Source organism: Engystomops pustulosus, chromosome 4 (assembly GCF_040894005.1).
Source record: "Engystomops pustulosus chromosome 4, aEngPut4.maternal, whole genome shotgun sequence".
Lineage (NCBI taxonomy): Eukaryota > Metazoa > Chordata > Amphibia > Anura > Leptodactylidae > Engystomops > Engystomops pustulosus.
Genome location: NC_092414.1, coordinates 9144237 through 9161787, shown reverse-complemented (window position 1 = coordinate 9161787; position 17551 = coordinate 9144237). Strand labels below are relative to the sequence as shown.

The 17551-nt window shown below is 42.1% G+C and overlaps 1 protein-coding gene across 1 annotated transcript in view; it reads right to left on the bottom strand.

Annotated features, from left to right (window-relative positions):
• The window catches only part of ITPR2 (inositol 1,4,5-trisphosphate receptor type 2), a 207989-nt gene that overhangs the window by 131338 nt on the left and 59100 nt on the right, over positions 1-17551 (bottom strand). The window contains exons 18-22 of the mRNA XM_072145070.1: positions 14474-14659; positions 14135-14386; positions 13146-13290; positions 12426-12576; positions 68-255 (exon numbers count right to left, since the gene is read on the bottom strand). Coding sequence (XP_072001171.1) covers positions 68-255; positions 12426-12576; positions 13146-13290; positions 14135-14386; positions 14474-14659 — 922 coding nt within the window. The remainder of the gene's footprint in view (positions 1-67; positions 256-12425; positions 12577-13145; positions 13291-14134; positions 14387-14473; positions 14660-17551) is intronic.

Genomic DNA, 17551 nt, shown 5'->3' with positions numbered 1-17551 from the left:
GCGGTTCCAGATATATCACACACAGTGTATGGACTTTACACATAATGACGCAAATTTGACCTTCTACCTGCAAAATCTCGATGATTTTTAGCTTGGTATCCATCACGGTGATGTCTTCACTATCGCTAGTCTGTTTGCTGGAGTGGAGTCCCGGCTGAACATCGGGCACCGCAATGGGCAAAACGGATCCCCTGCTGAGAACCATCTGCGTCATCATCTCGCCCACTCCGTGAATGGTCCTCATGACGTTGTTACCTGTGACACACAAAACAAGGGCCATTAGTTACAGTGTGAAGGAGTCCGTGGTGGAGCCTCCGCTCCGGCCCCCACCGCTGCGCCGCACACAAAGCAAAATCCCTCTATTCCCGGATTTAATGGCTAAATATAAAGCGTAAATCTCTCGTTTGGGTCATTTTCAGCTTAACTCTCTCTCCTGTGGAAGTCCGCAAGAGGTTTGGAGCACAGGTAAGCATTAATCAGAACTGCATATAAAACTTCTCTACACGAGGCGACGTAATGGGGGCCAAACTAAAAAATCATAGTAATGAACCAAGATCGTAAAAATATAAATTTGAGACTAAAAATTTAAAGGGGCGATGTCACTTATACCGGATGTGGAGAAGATTTGTCCAGTTCCAACAAGATTTTCTGACCTCCTGGAACCCCCGACCTCTGCTTATTCCTGACCACTCTTTTGCCTGATCCCTGCTGGCTCACACCATAACCCTAAGCTAGCTGTTCTATGAACCAGGACTACTTCAAGAGGTAGCAACCTGGTGATCTCCCTGGTGCAATAAAGTGCAGATAAAGGGCTAAAGGGGGTGAAAACCATAGAGGCAACTTAGCCAACAGCCCACAGCCTGACTGACTAGAAACTGCTGCAGGAACATTCCCAAGTTGTTGTAGCCATCAAAATAGTAAGTTGTGCTGTCGATGCCGTAGCATAGTCAGGACCACGGACAATAGTTAGGAGCAAAGTCAGGAAAAGAAGCAACTGGGCAAGTCAGAAATGTAATCAGGATAAGGTGCAAAGGGACAAGTCAGGAGCGTAGTCAGGACCAGGAGCAACAGGACAAGTCAGGAGCGTAGTCAGGACCAGAAGCAACAGGACAAGTCAGGAGCGTAGTCAGGACCAGGAGCAACAGGACAAGTCAGGAGCGTAGTCAGGACCAGAAGCAACAGGACAAGTCAGGAGCGTAGTCAGGACCAGAAGCAACAGGACAAGTCAGGAGCGTAGTCAGGACCAGGAGCAACAGGACAAGTCAGAAGCGTAGTCAGGACCAGAAGCAACAGGACAAGTCAGAAGCATAGTCAGGACCAGGAGCAACAGGACAAGTCAGGGGCGTAGTCAGGACCAGGAGCAACAGGACAAGTCAGGAGCGTAGTCAGGACCAGAAGCAACAGGACAAGTCAGAAGCATAGTCAGGACCAGAAGCAACAGGACAAGTCAGGAGCATAGTCAGGACCAGAAGCAACAGGACAAGTCAGAAGCATAGTCAGGTTAAAGTGCAACAGGACAAGTCAGGAGCGTAGTCAGGACCAGGAGCAACAGGACAAGTCAGGAGCATAGTCAGGACCAGGAGCAACAGGACAAGTCAGGAGCGTAGTCAGGACCAGGAGCAACAGGACAAGTCAGAAGCATAGTCAGGTTAAAGTGCAACAGGACAAGTAAGAAGCATAGTCAGGTTAAAGTGCAACAGGACATATTAGAAGCAAAATCAGGACCTAGAAGCAACAGGACAAGTAAAGAGCATGGTCAAGACCAGCATGGAGAGGACAAGACAAGAGAGTAGTCAGCACCAGGAGCAACTAGAAGTCAGGAGCATAGTCAGGACCTGCAGCAACACGACAAGTTATGAGCATAGTCAAGACCAAGGAGCAGCAGAACAAGTTAAGAACAGGATGGACAGGACAAGTCAGGAACGTAGTCGGAATGCTGGTCAGAAATCAAATGGGAAGAGGTAACATTTTATATAAATTTACCCAGGTTGGTGCAGAAACCGCCTTATATAATATGGACTTGGCTGCAGGAACATTAACAACTTGTTGCCACCAGAATAGTAGCAGTGCTGCCAAAGCAGCAGTATAGTCAGGATCATAGGCAACAGGACATATAAGAAGCGCTGTCAGGACCAGAAGCAACAGGACAAGTCACAAGCATAGTCAGGATCAGAAGCAACCGGACAAGTCAAGAGCATAGTCAGGACCAGAAGCAACAGGACAAGTCACAAGCATAGTCAGGATCAGAAGCAGCAGGACATATTAGAAGCGCAGTCAGGACCAGAAGCAACAGGACAAGTCACAAACATAGTCAGGACCAGAAGCAACCGGACAAGTCACAAACATATTCAGGACCAGAAGCATCAGGACAAGTCTAGAACATAGTCAGGACCAGAAGCAACCGGACAAGTCACAAGCATAGCCAGGACCAGAAGCAACAGGACAAGTCAAGAACATAGTCAGGACCAGAAGCAACAGGACAAGTCACAAGCATAGTCAGGATCAGAAGCAGCAGGACATATTAGAAGCGCAGTCAGGACCAGAAGCAACAGGACAAGTCACAAACATAGTCAGGACCAGAAGCAACCGGACAAGTCACAAACATATTCAGGACCAGAAGCATCAGGACAAGTCTAGAACATAGTCAGGACCAGAAGCAACCGGACAAGTCACAAGCATAGCCAGGACCAGAAGCAACAGGACAAGTCAAGAACATAGTCAGGACCAGAAGCAACAGGACAAGTCACAAGCATAGTCAGGATCAGAAGCAGCAGGACATATTAGAAGCGCAGTCAGGACCAGAAGCAACAGGACAAGTCACAAACATAGTCAGGACCAGAAGCAACCGGACAAGTCACAAACATATTCAGGACCAGAAGCATCAGGACAAGTCTAGAACATAGTCAGGACCAGAAGCAACCGGACAAGTCACAAGCATAGCCAGGACCAGAAGCAACAGGACAAGTCAAGAACATAGTCAGGACCAGAAGCAACAGGACAAGTCACAAGCATAGTCAGGATCAGAAGCAGCAGGACATATTAGAAGCGCAGTCAGGACCAGAAGCAACAGGACAAGTCACAAACATAGTCAGGACCAGAAGCAACCGGACAAGTCACAAACATATTCAGGACCAGAAGCATCAGGACAAGTCTAGAACATAGTCAGGACCAGAAGCAACCGGACAAGTCACAAGCATAGCCAGGACCAGAAGCAACAGGACAAGTCAAGAACATAGTCAGGACCAGAAGCAACAGGACAAGTCACAAGCATAGCCAGGACCAGGAGCAACAGGACAAGTCACAAGCATAGCCAGGACCAGAAGCAACAGAACAAGTCACAAGCATAACCAGGACCAGAAGCAACAGGACAAGTCAAGAACATAGTCAGGACCAGAAGCAACAGGACAAGTCACAAGCATAGCCTGGACCAGAAGCAACAGGACTAGTCTAGAACATAGTCAGGACCCGAAGCAGCAGGTCAAGTCATGAGAGTAGTCAGTCAGGAATGGAGCCGTAAAGACGTATAACTACAGATGGATCCTTCCTCTTACTTGTGTCTGATAATACAGGAAGGTGTTGCCCTTATCAGAAATTTTTTAAGTTTTTCCGTCACTTTAAGAAACTTTTTATTTTATAGTGGCTGGGTATTGTACATCTGATCATAATTGACAGGTTAAACTTCAGCTAATTAAGAGGCGCGGTAAAACCATTAGAACCTGCGAGTGCCGCGTTCAGCTGTCGGGGACAATCGGTTGCGTCTTTTTCATATTCAGAATGAAGTCTGCGGCGTTCGCTCGCTCGCTACGGCGGAATCTAATGACTGGCGAGACAATGGATGGCCCCGAGGCATTGACTATTGTACCAGCTCATTAACCTGCCAGCTGCAGGAGTGACATATCCTACCTCAGATATGATAAGAGCCGCAGCAGACAAAGGGGAACACACGCCATTTATACGGCGAGGGGGGGGGGCGGGGGCGGAGAAATCACCGCCGTAACATTAACAGGAGATTTATGGACCGCCAAAGATGACTCAATAGTGTGAAAGTGAATATTTTAACAATGTGATGGCCCCGAAAACCTTCATGTAAGACAATGAAGACAGAAAAAAAAAAAAACTTAAAAAAAAAATTCTTCAATCTATCGACTTCTCTTCTTGGCGGAGATCCGTAAAGTGCTGATAAGCCGCCGCAGATCATTTACCGCCTATGGAATTCTATAGACAGGGGATGTAAATGCGCAATAATTGCTCCCCATTTCGCTTCCTAAGGCTGGAGGCGGGGGAGGTGACCGGGGGGGCAGATTAGGAAAAAAAAAAAGTTTGGTTTTTAATTCAGAGGCGACTGAAAAACTTTTTTTTTTTTTTTTAATAGGTGTCATGGAGGAAGGATTGTGGGTAAGAGGAGAAGCTGGGGATGGAGGCATTGCCTGCACTGCGTATGGCATATACTATTATGTGACACTATTATGTAGCATTACTTTCTGTATCATGTATGTGCTGTGTTGTATGGACTAATACAGGAGGTCCACTACTTAAGAACACCCGACTTACAGACGACCCCTAGTTAGAAACGCACCTCTGGATGTTGGTAATTTACTGTTCTTTAGTCTAAGGCTATGTATGGGCTGATATGTGATCTGCTATGTGGACACTGTATAGCAGTATTATGTATGGACTGATATGTGTTCTGCTCTGTGGACACTGTATAGCAGTATTATGTATGGACTGATATGTGATCTGCTATGTGGACTCTGTATAGCAGTATTATGTATGGAGTGATATGTGATCTGCTATGTGGACACTGTATAGCAGTATTATGTATGGACTGATATGTGATCTGCTATGTGGACACTGTATAGCAGTATTATGTATGGACTGATATGTGTTCTGCTATGTGGACACTGTATAGCAGTATTATGTATGGACTGATATGTGATCTGCTATGTGGACACTGTATAGCAGTATTATGTATGGACTGATATGTGTTCTGCTATGTGGACACTGTATAGCAGTATTATGTATGGACTGATATGTGATCTGCTATGTGGACACTGTATAGCAGTATTATGTATGGAGTGATATGTGTTCTGCTATGTGGACACTGTATAGCAGTATTATGTATGGGGTGATATGTGATCTGCTATGTGGACACTGTATAGCAGTATTATGTATGGGCTGATATGTGATCTGCTATGTGGACACTGTATAGCAGTATTATGTATGGACTGATATGTGTTCTGCTCTGTGGACACTGTATAGCAGTATTATGTATGGACTGATATGTGATCTGCTATGTGGACACTGTATAGCAGTATTATGTATGGACTGATATGTGTTCTGCTATGTGGACACTGTATAGCAGTATTATGTATGGACTGATATGTGATCTGCTATGTGGACACTGTATAGCAGTATTATGTATGGACTGATATGTGATCTGCTCTGTGGACACTGTATAGCAGTATTATGTATGGACTGATATGTGATCTGCTATGTGGACACTGTATAGCAGTATTATGTATGGGGTGATATGTGATCTGCTATGTGGGCACTGTATAGCAGTATTATGTATGGGGTGATATGTGTTCTGCTATGTGGACACTGTATAGCAGTATTATGTATGGACTGATATGTGATCTGCTATGTGGGCACTGTATAGCAGTATTATGTATGGGGTGATATGTGATCTGCTATGTGGACACTGTATAGCAGTATTATGTATGGACTGATATGTGATCTGCTATGTGGACACTGTATAGCAGTATTATGTATGGACTGATATGTGATCTGCTATGTGGACACTGTATAGCAGTATTATGTATGGACCGATATGTGATCTGCTATGTGGACACTGTATAGCAGTATTATGTATGGACCGATATGTGATCTGCTATGTGGACACTGTATAGCAGTATTATGTATGGGCTGATATGTGATCTGCTATGTGGACACTGTATAGCAGTATTATGTATGGGGTGATATGTGTTCTGCTATGTGGACACTGTATAGCAGTATTATGTATGGACCGATATGTGATCTGCTATGTGGACTCTGTATAGCAGTATTATGTATGGACCGATATGTGATCTGCTATGTGGACACTGTATAGCAGTATTATGTATGGGCTGATATGTGTTCTGCTATGTGGACACTGTATAGCAGTATTATGTATGGGCTGATATGTGATCTGCTATGTGGACACTGTATAGCAGTATTATGTATGGACTGATATGTGTTCTGCTATGTGGACACTGTATAGCAGTATTATGTATGGACTGATATGTGATCTGCTATGTGGACACTGTATAGCAGTATTATGTATGGACTGATATGTGATCTGCTCTGTGGACACTGTATAGCAGTATTATGTATGGACTGATATGTGATCTGCTATGTGGACACTGTATAGCAGTATTATGTATGGGGTGATATGTGATCTGCTATGTGGGCACTGTATAGCAGTATTATGTATGGGGTGATATGTGTTCTGCTATGTGGACACTGTATAGCAGTATTATGTATGGACTGATATGTGATCTGCTATGTGGGCACTGTATAGCAGTATTATGTATGGGGTGATATGTGATCTGCTATGTGGACACTGTATAGCAGTATTATGTATGGACTGATATGTGATCTGCTATGTGGACACTGTATAGCAGTATTATGTATGGACTGATATGTGATCTGCTATGTGGACACTGTATAGCAGTATTATGTATGGACCGATATGTGATCTGCTATGTGGACACTGTATAGCAGTATTATGTATGGACCGATATGTGATCTGCTATGTGGACACTGTATAGCAGTATTATGTATGGGGTGATATGTGTTCTGCTATGTGGACACTGTATAGCAGTATTATGTATGGACCGATATGTGATCTGCTATGTGGACTCTGTATAGCAGTATTATGTATGGACCGATATGTGATCTGCTATGTGGACACTGTATAGCAGTATTATGTATGGGCTGATATGTGTTCTGCTATGTGGACACTGTATAGCAGTATTATGTATGGGCCGATATGTGATCTGCTATGTGGACTCTGTATAGCAGTATTATGTATGGACCGATATGTGATCTGCTATGTGGACACTGTATAGCAGTATTATGTATGGGCTGATATGTGTTCTGCTATGTGGACACTGTATAGCAGTATTATGTATGGGCTGATATGTGATCTGCTATGTGGACACTGTATAGCAGTATTATGTATGGACTGATATGTGATCTGCTATGTGGACACTGTATAGCAGTATTATGTATGGACTGATATGTGTTCTGCTATGTGGACTCTGTATAGCAGTATTATGTATGGACCGATATGTGATCTGCTATGTGGACACTGTATAGCAGTATTATGTATGGACCGATATGTGTTCTGCTATGTGGGCACTGTATAGCAGTATTATGTATGGACTGATATGTGATCTGCTATGTGGGCACTGTATAGCAGTATTATGTATGGACTGATATGTGATCTGCCATGTGGACTCTGTATAGCAGTATTATGTATGGACTGATATGTGATCTGCTATGTGGACACTGTAGAGCAGTATTATGTATGGACTGATATGTGTTCTGCTATGTGGACACTGTATAGCAGTATTATGTATGGACTGATATGTGATCTGCTATGTGGACTCTGTATAGCAGTATTATGTATGGAGTGATATGTGATCTGCTATGTGGACACTGTATAGCAGTATTATGTATGGACTGATATGTGATCTGCTATGTGGACACTGTATAGCAGTATTATGTATGGACCGATATGTGATCTGCTATGTGGACACTGTATAGCAGTATTATGTACGGACTGATATGTGATATCTGCTATGTGGACACTGTATAGCAGTATTATGTATGGACTGATATGTGATCTGCTATGTGGACACTGTAGAGCAGTATTATGTATGGACTGATATGTGATCTGCTATGTGGACACTGTATAGCAGTATTATGTATGGACAAGTGTTGTGTTCTATGAGTATTGCACAGCATTATTATGTATGGGCTGATATGTATTTTGGCATTAAAGTGCATTATTAATGTATGACTCTTATGTAGGCAATACATGGCGGTATTATGTCTATAGAGTAATATGTGTAACATAATATATGGTCACCTATCATGGAAACGCTATGAATACTGTGTGGTCCTGGGCTCATCTGTATTCTTCAGGCAGGGTATAGCAGTATTATTTATGTGTATTATGGCGGTATTACTCGGGATTCTACTTCACTTACATGTATTTTATTCTTATTTGAATGTATAAATCTGGATACGAGGGCAGCCGGTCATGGCGGTGATAACCCTATTACTATAATGGCCTCGTACTCTTCTATAGGAGCAGTTTTAGCCGCTGATCATCAGGCGGTAGAGATAATAAAGTCTCTTTAGCGCATTAATCTGACACATGGATTTATTCATTTTCACTTCTGTCTCCAGACAGGCTTCACTTCTGTCTAAAAAAATTTAAAAAAATGTTAAAATGTACCTGTCACAGTGGCGGCGTGTCACTGCCGCGTCTTTAAGACGTCAAGTGAGTTCAGTCTCTACAAGAAACACTCGGAAGTTCTGATATTCTGACATTACCGGAGTTATCCAAACATCTGGAATGTCCTGGCTATGGATACAGGACGTCCAATAATCCAGAAAAATGGGATTTACAGATTTTTAAAAATCTACCAATCAGGGCTGGCCATAAGGATTGGGCCCCGCCCCTGAGGAACTCGACTCATAGTACACCTATGTTATATGCTGAATCTCTATTATATATACACTATATAGCAGTGATATAGCATATATGATATATAGTGATATACTGGGGGTCATTTACTAAGGGCCCGAATCGCGTTTTTTCCGTCGGGTTACCCGAATATTACCGGTTTTCGCAGATTTTCCCTGAATTGCCCTGGGATTGTGGCGCACCAGCGCCGGCATGCACGCGACAGAAATAGGGGGGCGTGGCCGTAAGAAAACCCGACGGATTCGGAAAAACCGCCGCATTTTTTTTTTTTAAAAAGTGTCGCTTGACACGCACTTACCTGCACCCAGGGTAGGCACTTCAGTGCTCTCCGACGGGCTTCAGCGCCCGTAATGTATTTTTTTTCTCGCACTGCATGGAATTAAAATCTCTTGCTGTAGGGAAGTCTTAAGTTTGTGCCATATGTATGCTGTATGGAGCCATTTTATTGACACCATATAGAAGTATAATGTGCTGCTGTTTGGCGGTATTATCTGGCGCTATACAGAACTATAATGTTTTGCAGCCTGACAGTAGTATTATGTTGGTACTCTATGGAATTGTAGTGTATCGATCTCTGTTTTGCTGTCTATATACAGCTGCAATGTGTTACGCTTTGGCAGTCTTATGTGGGTACTGTATGGAAAAGCAATGTGTTGCTGTATGGCAGTATTATTTTCTCCCTCTATGGACCTGTAATGTATTGTAGTATGTTAGTATTATTTCTGAATTTTGGAATTGTAGTGTATGGATGTATGTTCTTCATAAACATGTAAAATATTGCGATTTTGCGGTATTATTTTGGCCCTGTGTGAATTTGTTTGTGTTTTGATGTGTACTATATGGAAAACTTACGAGTCACTGTTTGGGAGTATAATTTTGGTCCTCTAAGGGCCTGTAACATAATAGTACGGCGGTATTATTTCACAGTTTTGGAATTTTAGTGTACTGATGTATATTTTGTGTGCTATATGGACCTGCAACGTGTTGCTGTATTGCAGTATTATTTAAATCTTTCAGGATCTAATGTGTTGCTGTATGACAGTATTATATTGGCCTTCTATGGACCTGTAATATAATGTAGTATAGCGGTATTATATCCGAATTTTTAAATTGTAGTGCATGGATGTATGTTCTGTGTGATATATGGACCTGCAACGTGTTGCTGCATTGCGGTATTATGTAAATCTTTCAGGATCTATAATGTGTTGCTGTATTGCAGTATAATTTTGGCGTTTACAGAACTGTAAAATATTGCAATGTAGCAGTATTATTTTGCTCCTATGTAAAACTTTTGTGATTTGATGCATGTTTTGTGTACTATATTGAAAATGTACATGTCACTGTTTGGCAGTATTATTTTGGCCCTCTGTGGACCAGTAATATAATATGGTATGGCGGTATATATTTCAGAGTTTTGGAATTTTAGTGTATGGATGTATGTTCTATGTGCTATATGGAACTGCAACGTGTTGCTGCATTGCAGTATTACGTAAATCTTTCAGGATCTATAATGTGTTGCTGTATGGCAGTATTATTTTGGTCATCTATAGAACTGTTAAATATTGCAACTTGGCGGTATTATTATGCGTCAATACACTAAAATTTCATGCAGGATCAAAATAATATCACTATATTGAAATATTTGACAGTTCTATAGGGGGGCCAAATTAATACTGCCAAATAGTAACACATAATATTTCCATAAAATTCACAAAAAATTCATGTAGGATCAAGTTTTGGGTGCTTTATGGAAATTTGTAATTTGGCCCTCTATAGAACTGTAAAGTATTGTGATGTAGCGGTATTATTTTGATGCTATGTGAAATTTTAGTGAATTGATGCATGTTTCGGGTGCTTTGTGGAAATCTTATTGTGTTCCTATTTAGTAATATTCAATTGGCAATATGGCAGTATTATTGTGTCCCTTATGGATGGATGTTTTTTGTATGTGATATGTGACTTTAATTTGTTTCTATAGGGTACCATTATTGTGATCTTTCAGGAACTGTAATGTCTGCTGTATGGCGGTGTTATTTTGGTTCTTGATGAACCGTAATGTGTTGCTGCATAGCGGTATCCTTTGCATGTTGTTTGGAACCGTAATGTGTTGCTGTATTGCGGTATTATTTGCATGATGTTTGGTATTGTAATGTGTTGCTGCATAGCAGTATCCTTTGCATGTTGTTTGGAACCGTAATGTGTTGCTGTATTGCGGTATTATTTGCATGATGTTTGGTATTGTAATGTGTTGCTGTATAGCGGTATTCTTTGCATGATGTTTGAAACCGTAATGTGTTGCGGTATAGCGGTATTATTTGCATGATGTTTGGAACCGTAATGTGTTGCTGTATAGCGGTATTATTTGCATGATGTTTGGAACCATAATGTGTTGCTGTATTGCGGTATTATTTGCATGATGTTTGAAACAGTAATGTGTTGCTGTATAGCGGTATTATTTGCATGATGTTTGGAACCATAATGTGTTGCTGTATTGCGGTATTATTTGCATGATGTTTGGAACCATAATGTGTTGCTGTATAACGGTATTATTTGCATGATGTTTGGAACAGTAATGTGTTGCTGTATAGCGGTATTATTTGCATGATGTTTGGTACTGTAATGTGTTGCTGTATAGCGGTATTCTTTGCATGATGATTGGTACTGTAATGTGTTTCTGTATAGCGGTATTATTTGCATGATGTTAGGAACCATAATGTGTTGCTGTATAGCGGTATTATTTGCATGATGTTTGGAACCGTAATGTGTTGCTGTATTGCGGTATTCTTTGCATGATGATTGGTACTGTAATGTGTTTCTGTATAGCGGTATTATTTGCATGATGTTAGGAACCATAATGTGTTGCTGTATAGCGGTATTATTTGCATGATGTTTAGAACTGTAATGTGTTGCTGTATTGCGGTATTATTTGCATGATGTTTGGAACCATAATGTGTTTCTGTATTGCTGTATTATTTGCATGATGTTTGGAACTGTAATGTGTTGCTGTATTGCGGTATTATTTGCATGATGTTTGGAACCATAATGTGTTGCTGTATTGCTGTATTATTTGCATGATGTTTGGAACCGTAATGTGTTGCGGTATAGCGGTATTATTTGCATGATGTTTGGAACCATAATGTATTACTGTATGGCGGTTTTATTTGCATGATGTTTGGAACCGTAATGTGTTGCTGTATTGCGGTATTATTTGCATGATGTTTGGAACCATAATGTGTTTCTGTATTGCTGTATTATTTGCATGATGTTTGGAACTGTAATGTGTTGCTGTATTGCGGTATTATTTGCATGATGTTTGGAACCATAATGTGTTGCTGTATTGCAGTATTATTTGCATGATGTTTGGAACCATAATGTGTTGCTGTATAGCGGTATTATTTGTATGATGTTTGAAACAGTAATGTGTTGCTGTATAGCGGTATTATTTGCATGATGTTTGGAACCGTAATGTGTTGCTGTATAGCGATATTATTTGCATGATGTTTGGAACTGAGATGCGATGCTATTTGGCGGTATTCTACGGGGGGGGGGACGTATGTAACCTTAAGCAGTTGTGTGGTCCTGCTTAAGGTTACTGTGTGACACTATTATTTAAAGCAGTATAGTGGCAGTATTATAATAATGTGATTTTATATCAGGTTACAGATACCTCCATCCTGGAACTTGCTGAGCCTCTCCAGGTAGGAGGACATGGGGCTCTGGACGATGTCTAGTATGGCTAGGAGGGTGCGGGTCAGCCGGAGGAGCTCGCTGAAGCTGTAGAATCCAAAGTAGATGAGATTTCGCGCCAAGTGAACCACCTGCCGGGGGAAAATGACTTATATATCATAAATGTGACGGCCTGAGGGTGAGATAACACGGCTCATTTACCAAGCAGGAGAAACTAGGTTATCATGTGCAAGCTGAGGGCCAACAGTAATGCAGCAGAAGTGTTATATACATGTGCACTAGCAACAAGAGGCGAAATCAGGAAACCTAAAGATAACAGCAACATCATTCTGTATGAGAAGACACTGAACCAGAAGGGGGTGCCAGGAGAAATCTGATAGCTAGGTGCACACACTGAACAAGCAGGAGAAGGCAGAGATGTGAACTCAGAACATAATTAAGGGAGGAGGAACTCCGGTTCTAGAAGACATTTCTGCAGACACTGAACAAGCAGAAACGAGATGCAACATTGTATAAGCTGAGAGCTGACAGTAACCCACCACTAGGAGGGGGGTAAGTGCATTTTATTGTTGCCTTCTGCCCCTGCCCCGAACCAAAACTGGTGATGTCAGATGTGGCAGCCTCAGAGCTAACAGAATAGAAGCAGAATTGTGAATGCAGCTTGTGGTGTGACTAGAGGAAAAAAACATCAGATTTTTACCTCAAATGTAAGTTTGTTCTTCTCCTTGTCCCCGAAAGGAAAGGGCTGCGTCACCACCTCCTTCAGATATTCCTCCACAAACTCCATGGTCAGAGCGAACTTCCTCTTCATCTCGTCCCTGGAGGAATCGGTGAACGAGTCGTAACTGCGGAAGAGAATAGAAAGACAATCACCCGCAACATTAATGAGAAGAAGAGGCATCGCGGGACACAGAAGAGGCGTCGCGGGACACAGAGGAGGCGTCGCGGGACACAGAGGAGGCGTCGCGGGACACAGAGGAGGCGTCGCGGGACACAGAAGAGGCGTCGCGGGACACAGAAGAGGCGTCGCGGGACACAGAGGAGGCGTCGCGGGACACAGAGGAGGCGTCGCGGGACACAGAGGAGGCGTCGCGGGACACAGAAGAGGCGTCGCGGGACACAGAGGAGGCGTCGCGGGACACAGAAGAGGCGTCGCGGGACACAGAAGAGGCGTCGCGGGACACAGAAGAGGCGTCGCGGGACACAGAAGAGGCGTCGCGGGACACAGAAGAGGCGTCGCGGGACACAGAAGAGGCGTCGCGGGACACAGAAGAGGCGTCGCGGGACACAGAAGAGGCGTCGCGGGACACAGAAGAGGCGTCGCGGGACACAGAAGAGACGTCGCGGGACACAGAAGAGGCGACGCGGGACACAGAAGAGGCGACGCGGGACACAGAAGAGGCGTCGCGGGACACAGAAGAGGCATCGCGGGACACAGAAGAGGCATCGCGGGACACAGAAAAGGCATCGCGGGACACAGAAAAGGCATCGCGGGACGCAGAAGAGACGTCGCGGGACACAGAAAAGGCATCGCGGGACGCAGAAGAGACGTCGCGGGACACAGAAGAGGCGTCGCGGGACACAGAAGAGGCGTCGCGGGACACAGAAGAGGCATCGCGGGACACAGAAAAGGCATCGCGGGACACAGAAGAGACGTCCCGGGACACAGAAGAGACGTCAGACACTCACTCGTGGATGCTGATCCGTGTAGGGATCTCGGTCCAGAGTCGGGCGTACTTCACTGGGACCACGGACTCCTGGGGGTCTCTGTCCACGTGGATGTGCAGCATGAGGCGGCAGAAGGAGGCGCGCAGGTCATACGGGAGGCTCTCGTCAGACATACAGCGCAGGATCAGATCCACCGACAGCTGCGTGGAGATCTGGTTGATGGCGAGATACTGGCGGTCCAGACACATCCGCGCAAAGAGGTTCAGCTGATACCTTAGAGGGGATCACAAGACTAAATAAAGGGGGCGCAGGTAACAGTGCAGAGGTCCAATATACTCACAGATGATACTGATGACCCACCGGTAATAGGTCAGGACCTCTAGGTCCAGTTTGGTTCCTTCCTTTGCCTCCTGTGCCAGATGTCGTATCGCTTTACCATGTGGCTCCTTATTACTATCAATCCAGTACAACCAGACCTCCTCCTCATCAATGTCATCCGCCAGCACCGAGCACTCCAGAGGGTTATCTACCTGCATGGAGACCAACCTGAGGGCACAGGACGTGGTATAGCAGTTATATCATGTACATAGGGGGCAGTATTATAGTAGTTACATCATGTACATAGGGGGCAGTATTATAGTAGTTATATTCTTGTACATAGGGGGCAGTATTATAGTAGTTATATTCCTGTATATAGGGGGCAGTATTATAGTAGTTATATTCTTGTACATAGGGGGCAGTATTATAGTAGTTATATTCTTGTACATAGGGGGCAGTATTATAGTAGTTATATTCCTGTACATAGAGGGCAGTATTATAGTAGTTACATCATGTACATAGGGGGCAGTATTATAGTAGTTATATTCCTGTACATAGGGGGCAGTATTATAGTAGTTATATTCTTGTACATAGGGGGCAGTATTATAGTAGTTATATTCTTGTACATAGGGGGCAGTATTATAGTAGTTATATTCTTGTACATAGGGAGCAGTATTATAGTAGTTATATTCTTGAACATAGGGGCAGTATTATAGTAGTTATATTCCTGTACATAGGGGCAGTATTATAGTAGTTATAGTCTTGTACATAGGGGGCAGTATTATAGTAGTTATATTCCTGTACATAGGGGCAGTATTATAGTAGTTATAGTCTTGTACATAGGGGGCAGTATTATAGTAGTTATATTCCTGTACATAGGGGCAGTATTATAGTAGTTATAGTCTTGTACATAGGGGGCAGTATTATAGTAGTTATATTCCTGTACATAGGGGCAGTATTATAGTAGTTATAGTCTTGTACATAGGGGGCAGTATTATAGTAGTTATATTCTTGTGCATAGGGGGCAGTATTATAGTAGTTATATTCTTGTACATAGGGGGCAGTATTATAGTAGTTATATTCCTGTACATAGAGGGCAGTATTATAGTGGTTATATTCTTGTACATAGGGGGCAGTATTATAGTAGTTATATTCCTGTACATAGAGGGCAGTATTATAGTAGTTATATTCTTGTACATAGGGGGCAGTATTATAGTAGTTATATTCTTGTACATAGGGGGCAGTATTATAGTAGTTATATTCCTGTACATAGGGGGCAGTATTATAGTAGTTATATTCTTGTACATAGGGGGCAGTATTATAGTAGCTATATTCCTGTACATAGGGGGCAGTATTATAGTAGTTATATTCCTGTACATAGGGGGCAGTATTATAGTAGTTATATTCCTGTACATAGAGGGCAGTATTATAGTAGTTATATTCTTGTACATAGGGGGCAGTATTATAGTAGTTATATTCTTGTACATAGGGGGCAGTATTATAGTAGTTATATTCTTGTACATAGGGGGCAGTATTATAGTAGTTATATTCTTGTACATAGGGAGCAGTATTATAGTAGTTATAGTCTTGAACATAGGGGCAGTATTATAGTAGTTATATTCCTGTACATAGGGGCAGTATTATAGTAGTTATATTCTTGAACATAGGGGCAGTATTATAGTAGTTATATTCCTGTACATAGGGGCAGTATTATAGTAGTTATAGTCTTGTACATAGGGGGCAGTATTATAGTAGTTATATTCCTGTACATAGGGGCAGTATTATAGTAGTTATAGTCTTGTACATAGGGGGCAGTATTATAGTAGTTATATTCCTGTACATAGGGGCAGTATTATAGTAGTTATAGTCTTGTACATAGGGGGCAGTATTATAGTAGTTATATTCTTGTGCATAGGGGGCAGTATTATAGTAGTTATATTCTTGTACATAGGGGGCAGTATTATAGTAGTTATATTCCTGTACATAGAGGGCAGTATTATAGTAGTTATATTCTTGTACATAGGGGGCAGTATTATAGTAGTTATATTCCTGTACATAGAGGGCAGTATTATAGTAGTTATATTCTTGTACATAGGGGGCAGTATTATAGTAGTTATATTCTTGTACATAGGGGGCAGTATTATAGTAGTTATATTCCTGTACATAGGGGGCAGTATTATAGTAGTTATATTCTTGTACATAGGGGGCAGTATTATAGTAGTTATATTCCTGTACATAGGGGGCAGTATTATAGTAGTTATATTCCTGTACATAGGGGGCAGTATTATAGTAGTTATATTCCTGTACATAGAGGGCAGTATTATAGTAGTTATATTCTTGTACATAGGGGGCAGTATTATAGTAGTTATATTCTTGTACATAGGGGGCAGTATTATAGTAGTTATATTCTTGTACATAGGGAGCAGTATTATAGTAGTTATATTCTTGAACATAGGGGCAGTATTATAGTAGTTATATTCCTGTACATAGGGGCAGTATTATAGTAGTTATAGTCTTGTACATAGGGGGCAGTATTATAGTAGTTATATTCCTGTACATAGGGGCAGTATTATAGTAGTTATAGTCTTGTACATAGGGGGCAGTATTATAGTAGTTATATTCCTGTACATAGGGGCAGTATTATAGTAGTTATAGTCTTGTACATAGGGGGCAGTATTATAGTAGTTATATTCTTGTGCATAGGGGGCAGTATTATAGTAGTTATATTCTTGTACATAGGGGGCAGTATTATAGTAGTTATATTCCTGTACATAGGGGCAGTATTATAGTAGTTATAGTCTTGTACATAGGGGGCAGTATTATAGTAGTTATATTCTTGTACATAGGGGGCAGTATTATAGTAGTTATATTCCTGTACATAGGGAGCAGTATTATAGTAGTTATATTCCTGTACATAGGGGGCAGTATTATAGTAGTTATATTCCTGTACATAGGGAGCAGTATTATAGTAGTTATATTCCTGTACATAGGGGTCAGTATTATAGTAGTTATATTCCTGTACATAGGGGGCAGTATTATAGTAGTTATATTCCTGTACATAGGGAGCAGTATTATAGTAGTTATATTCCTGTACATAGGGAGCAGTATTATAGTAGTTAT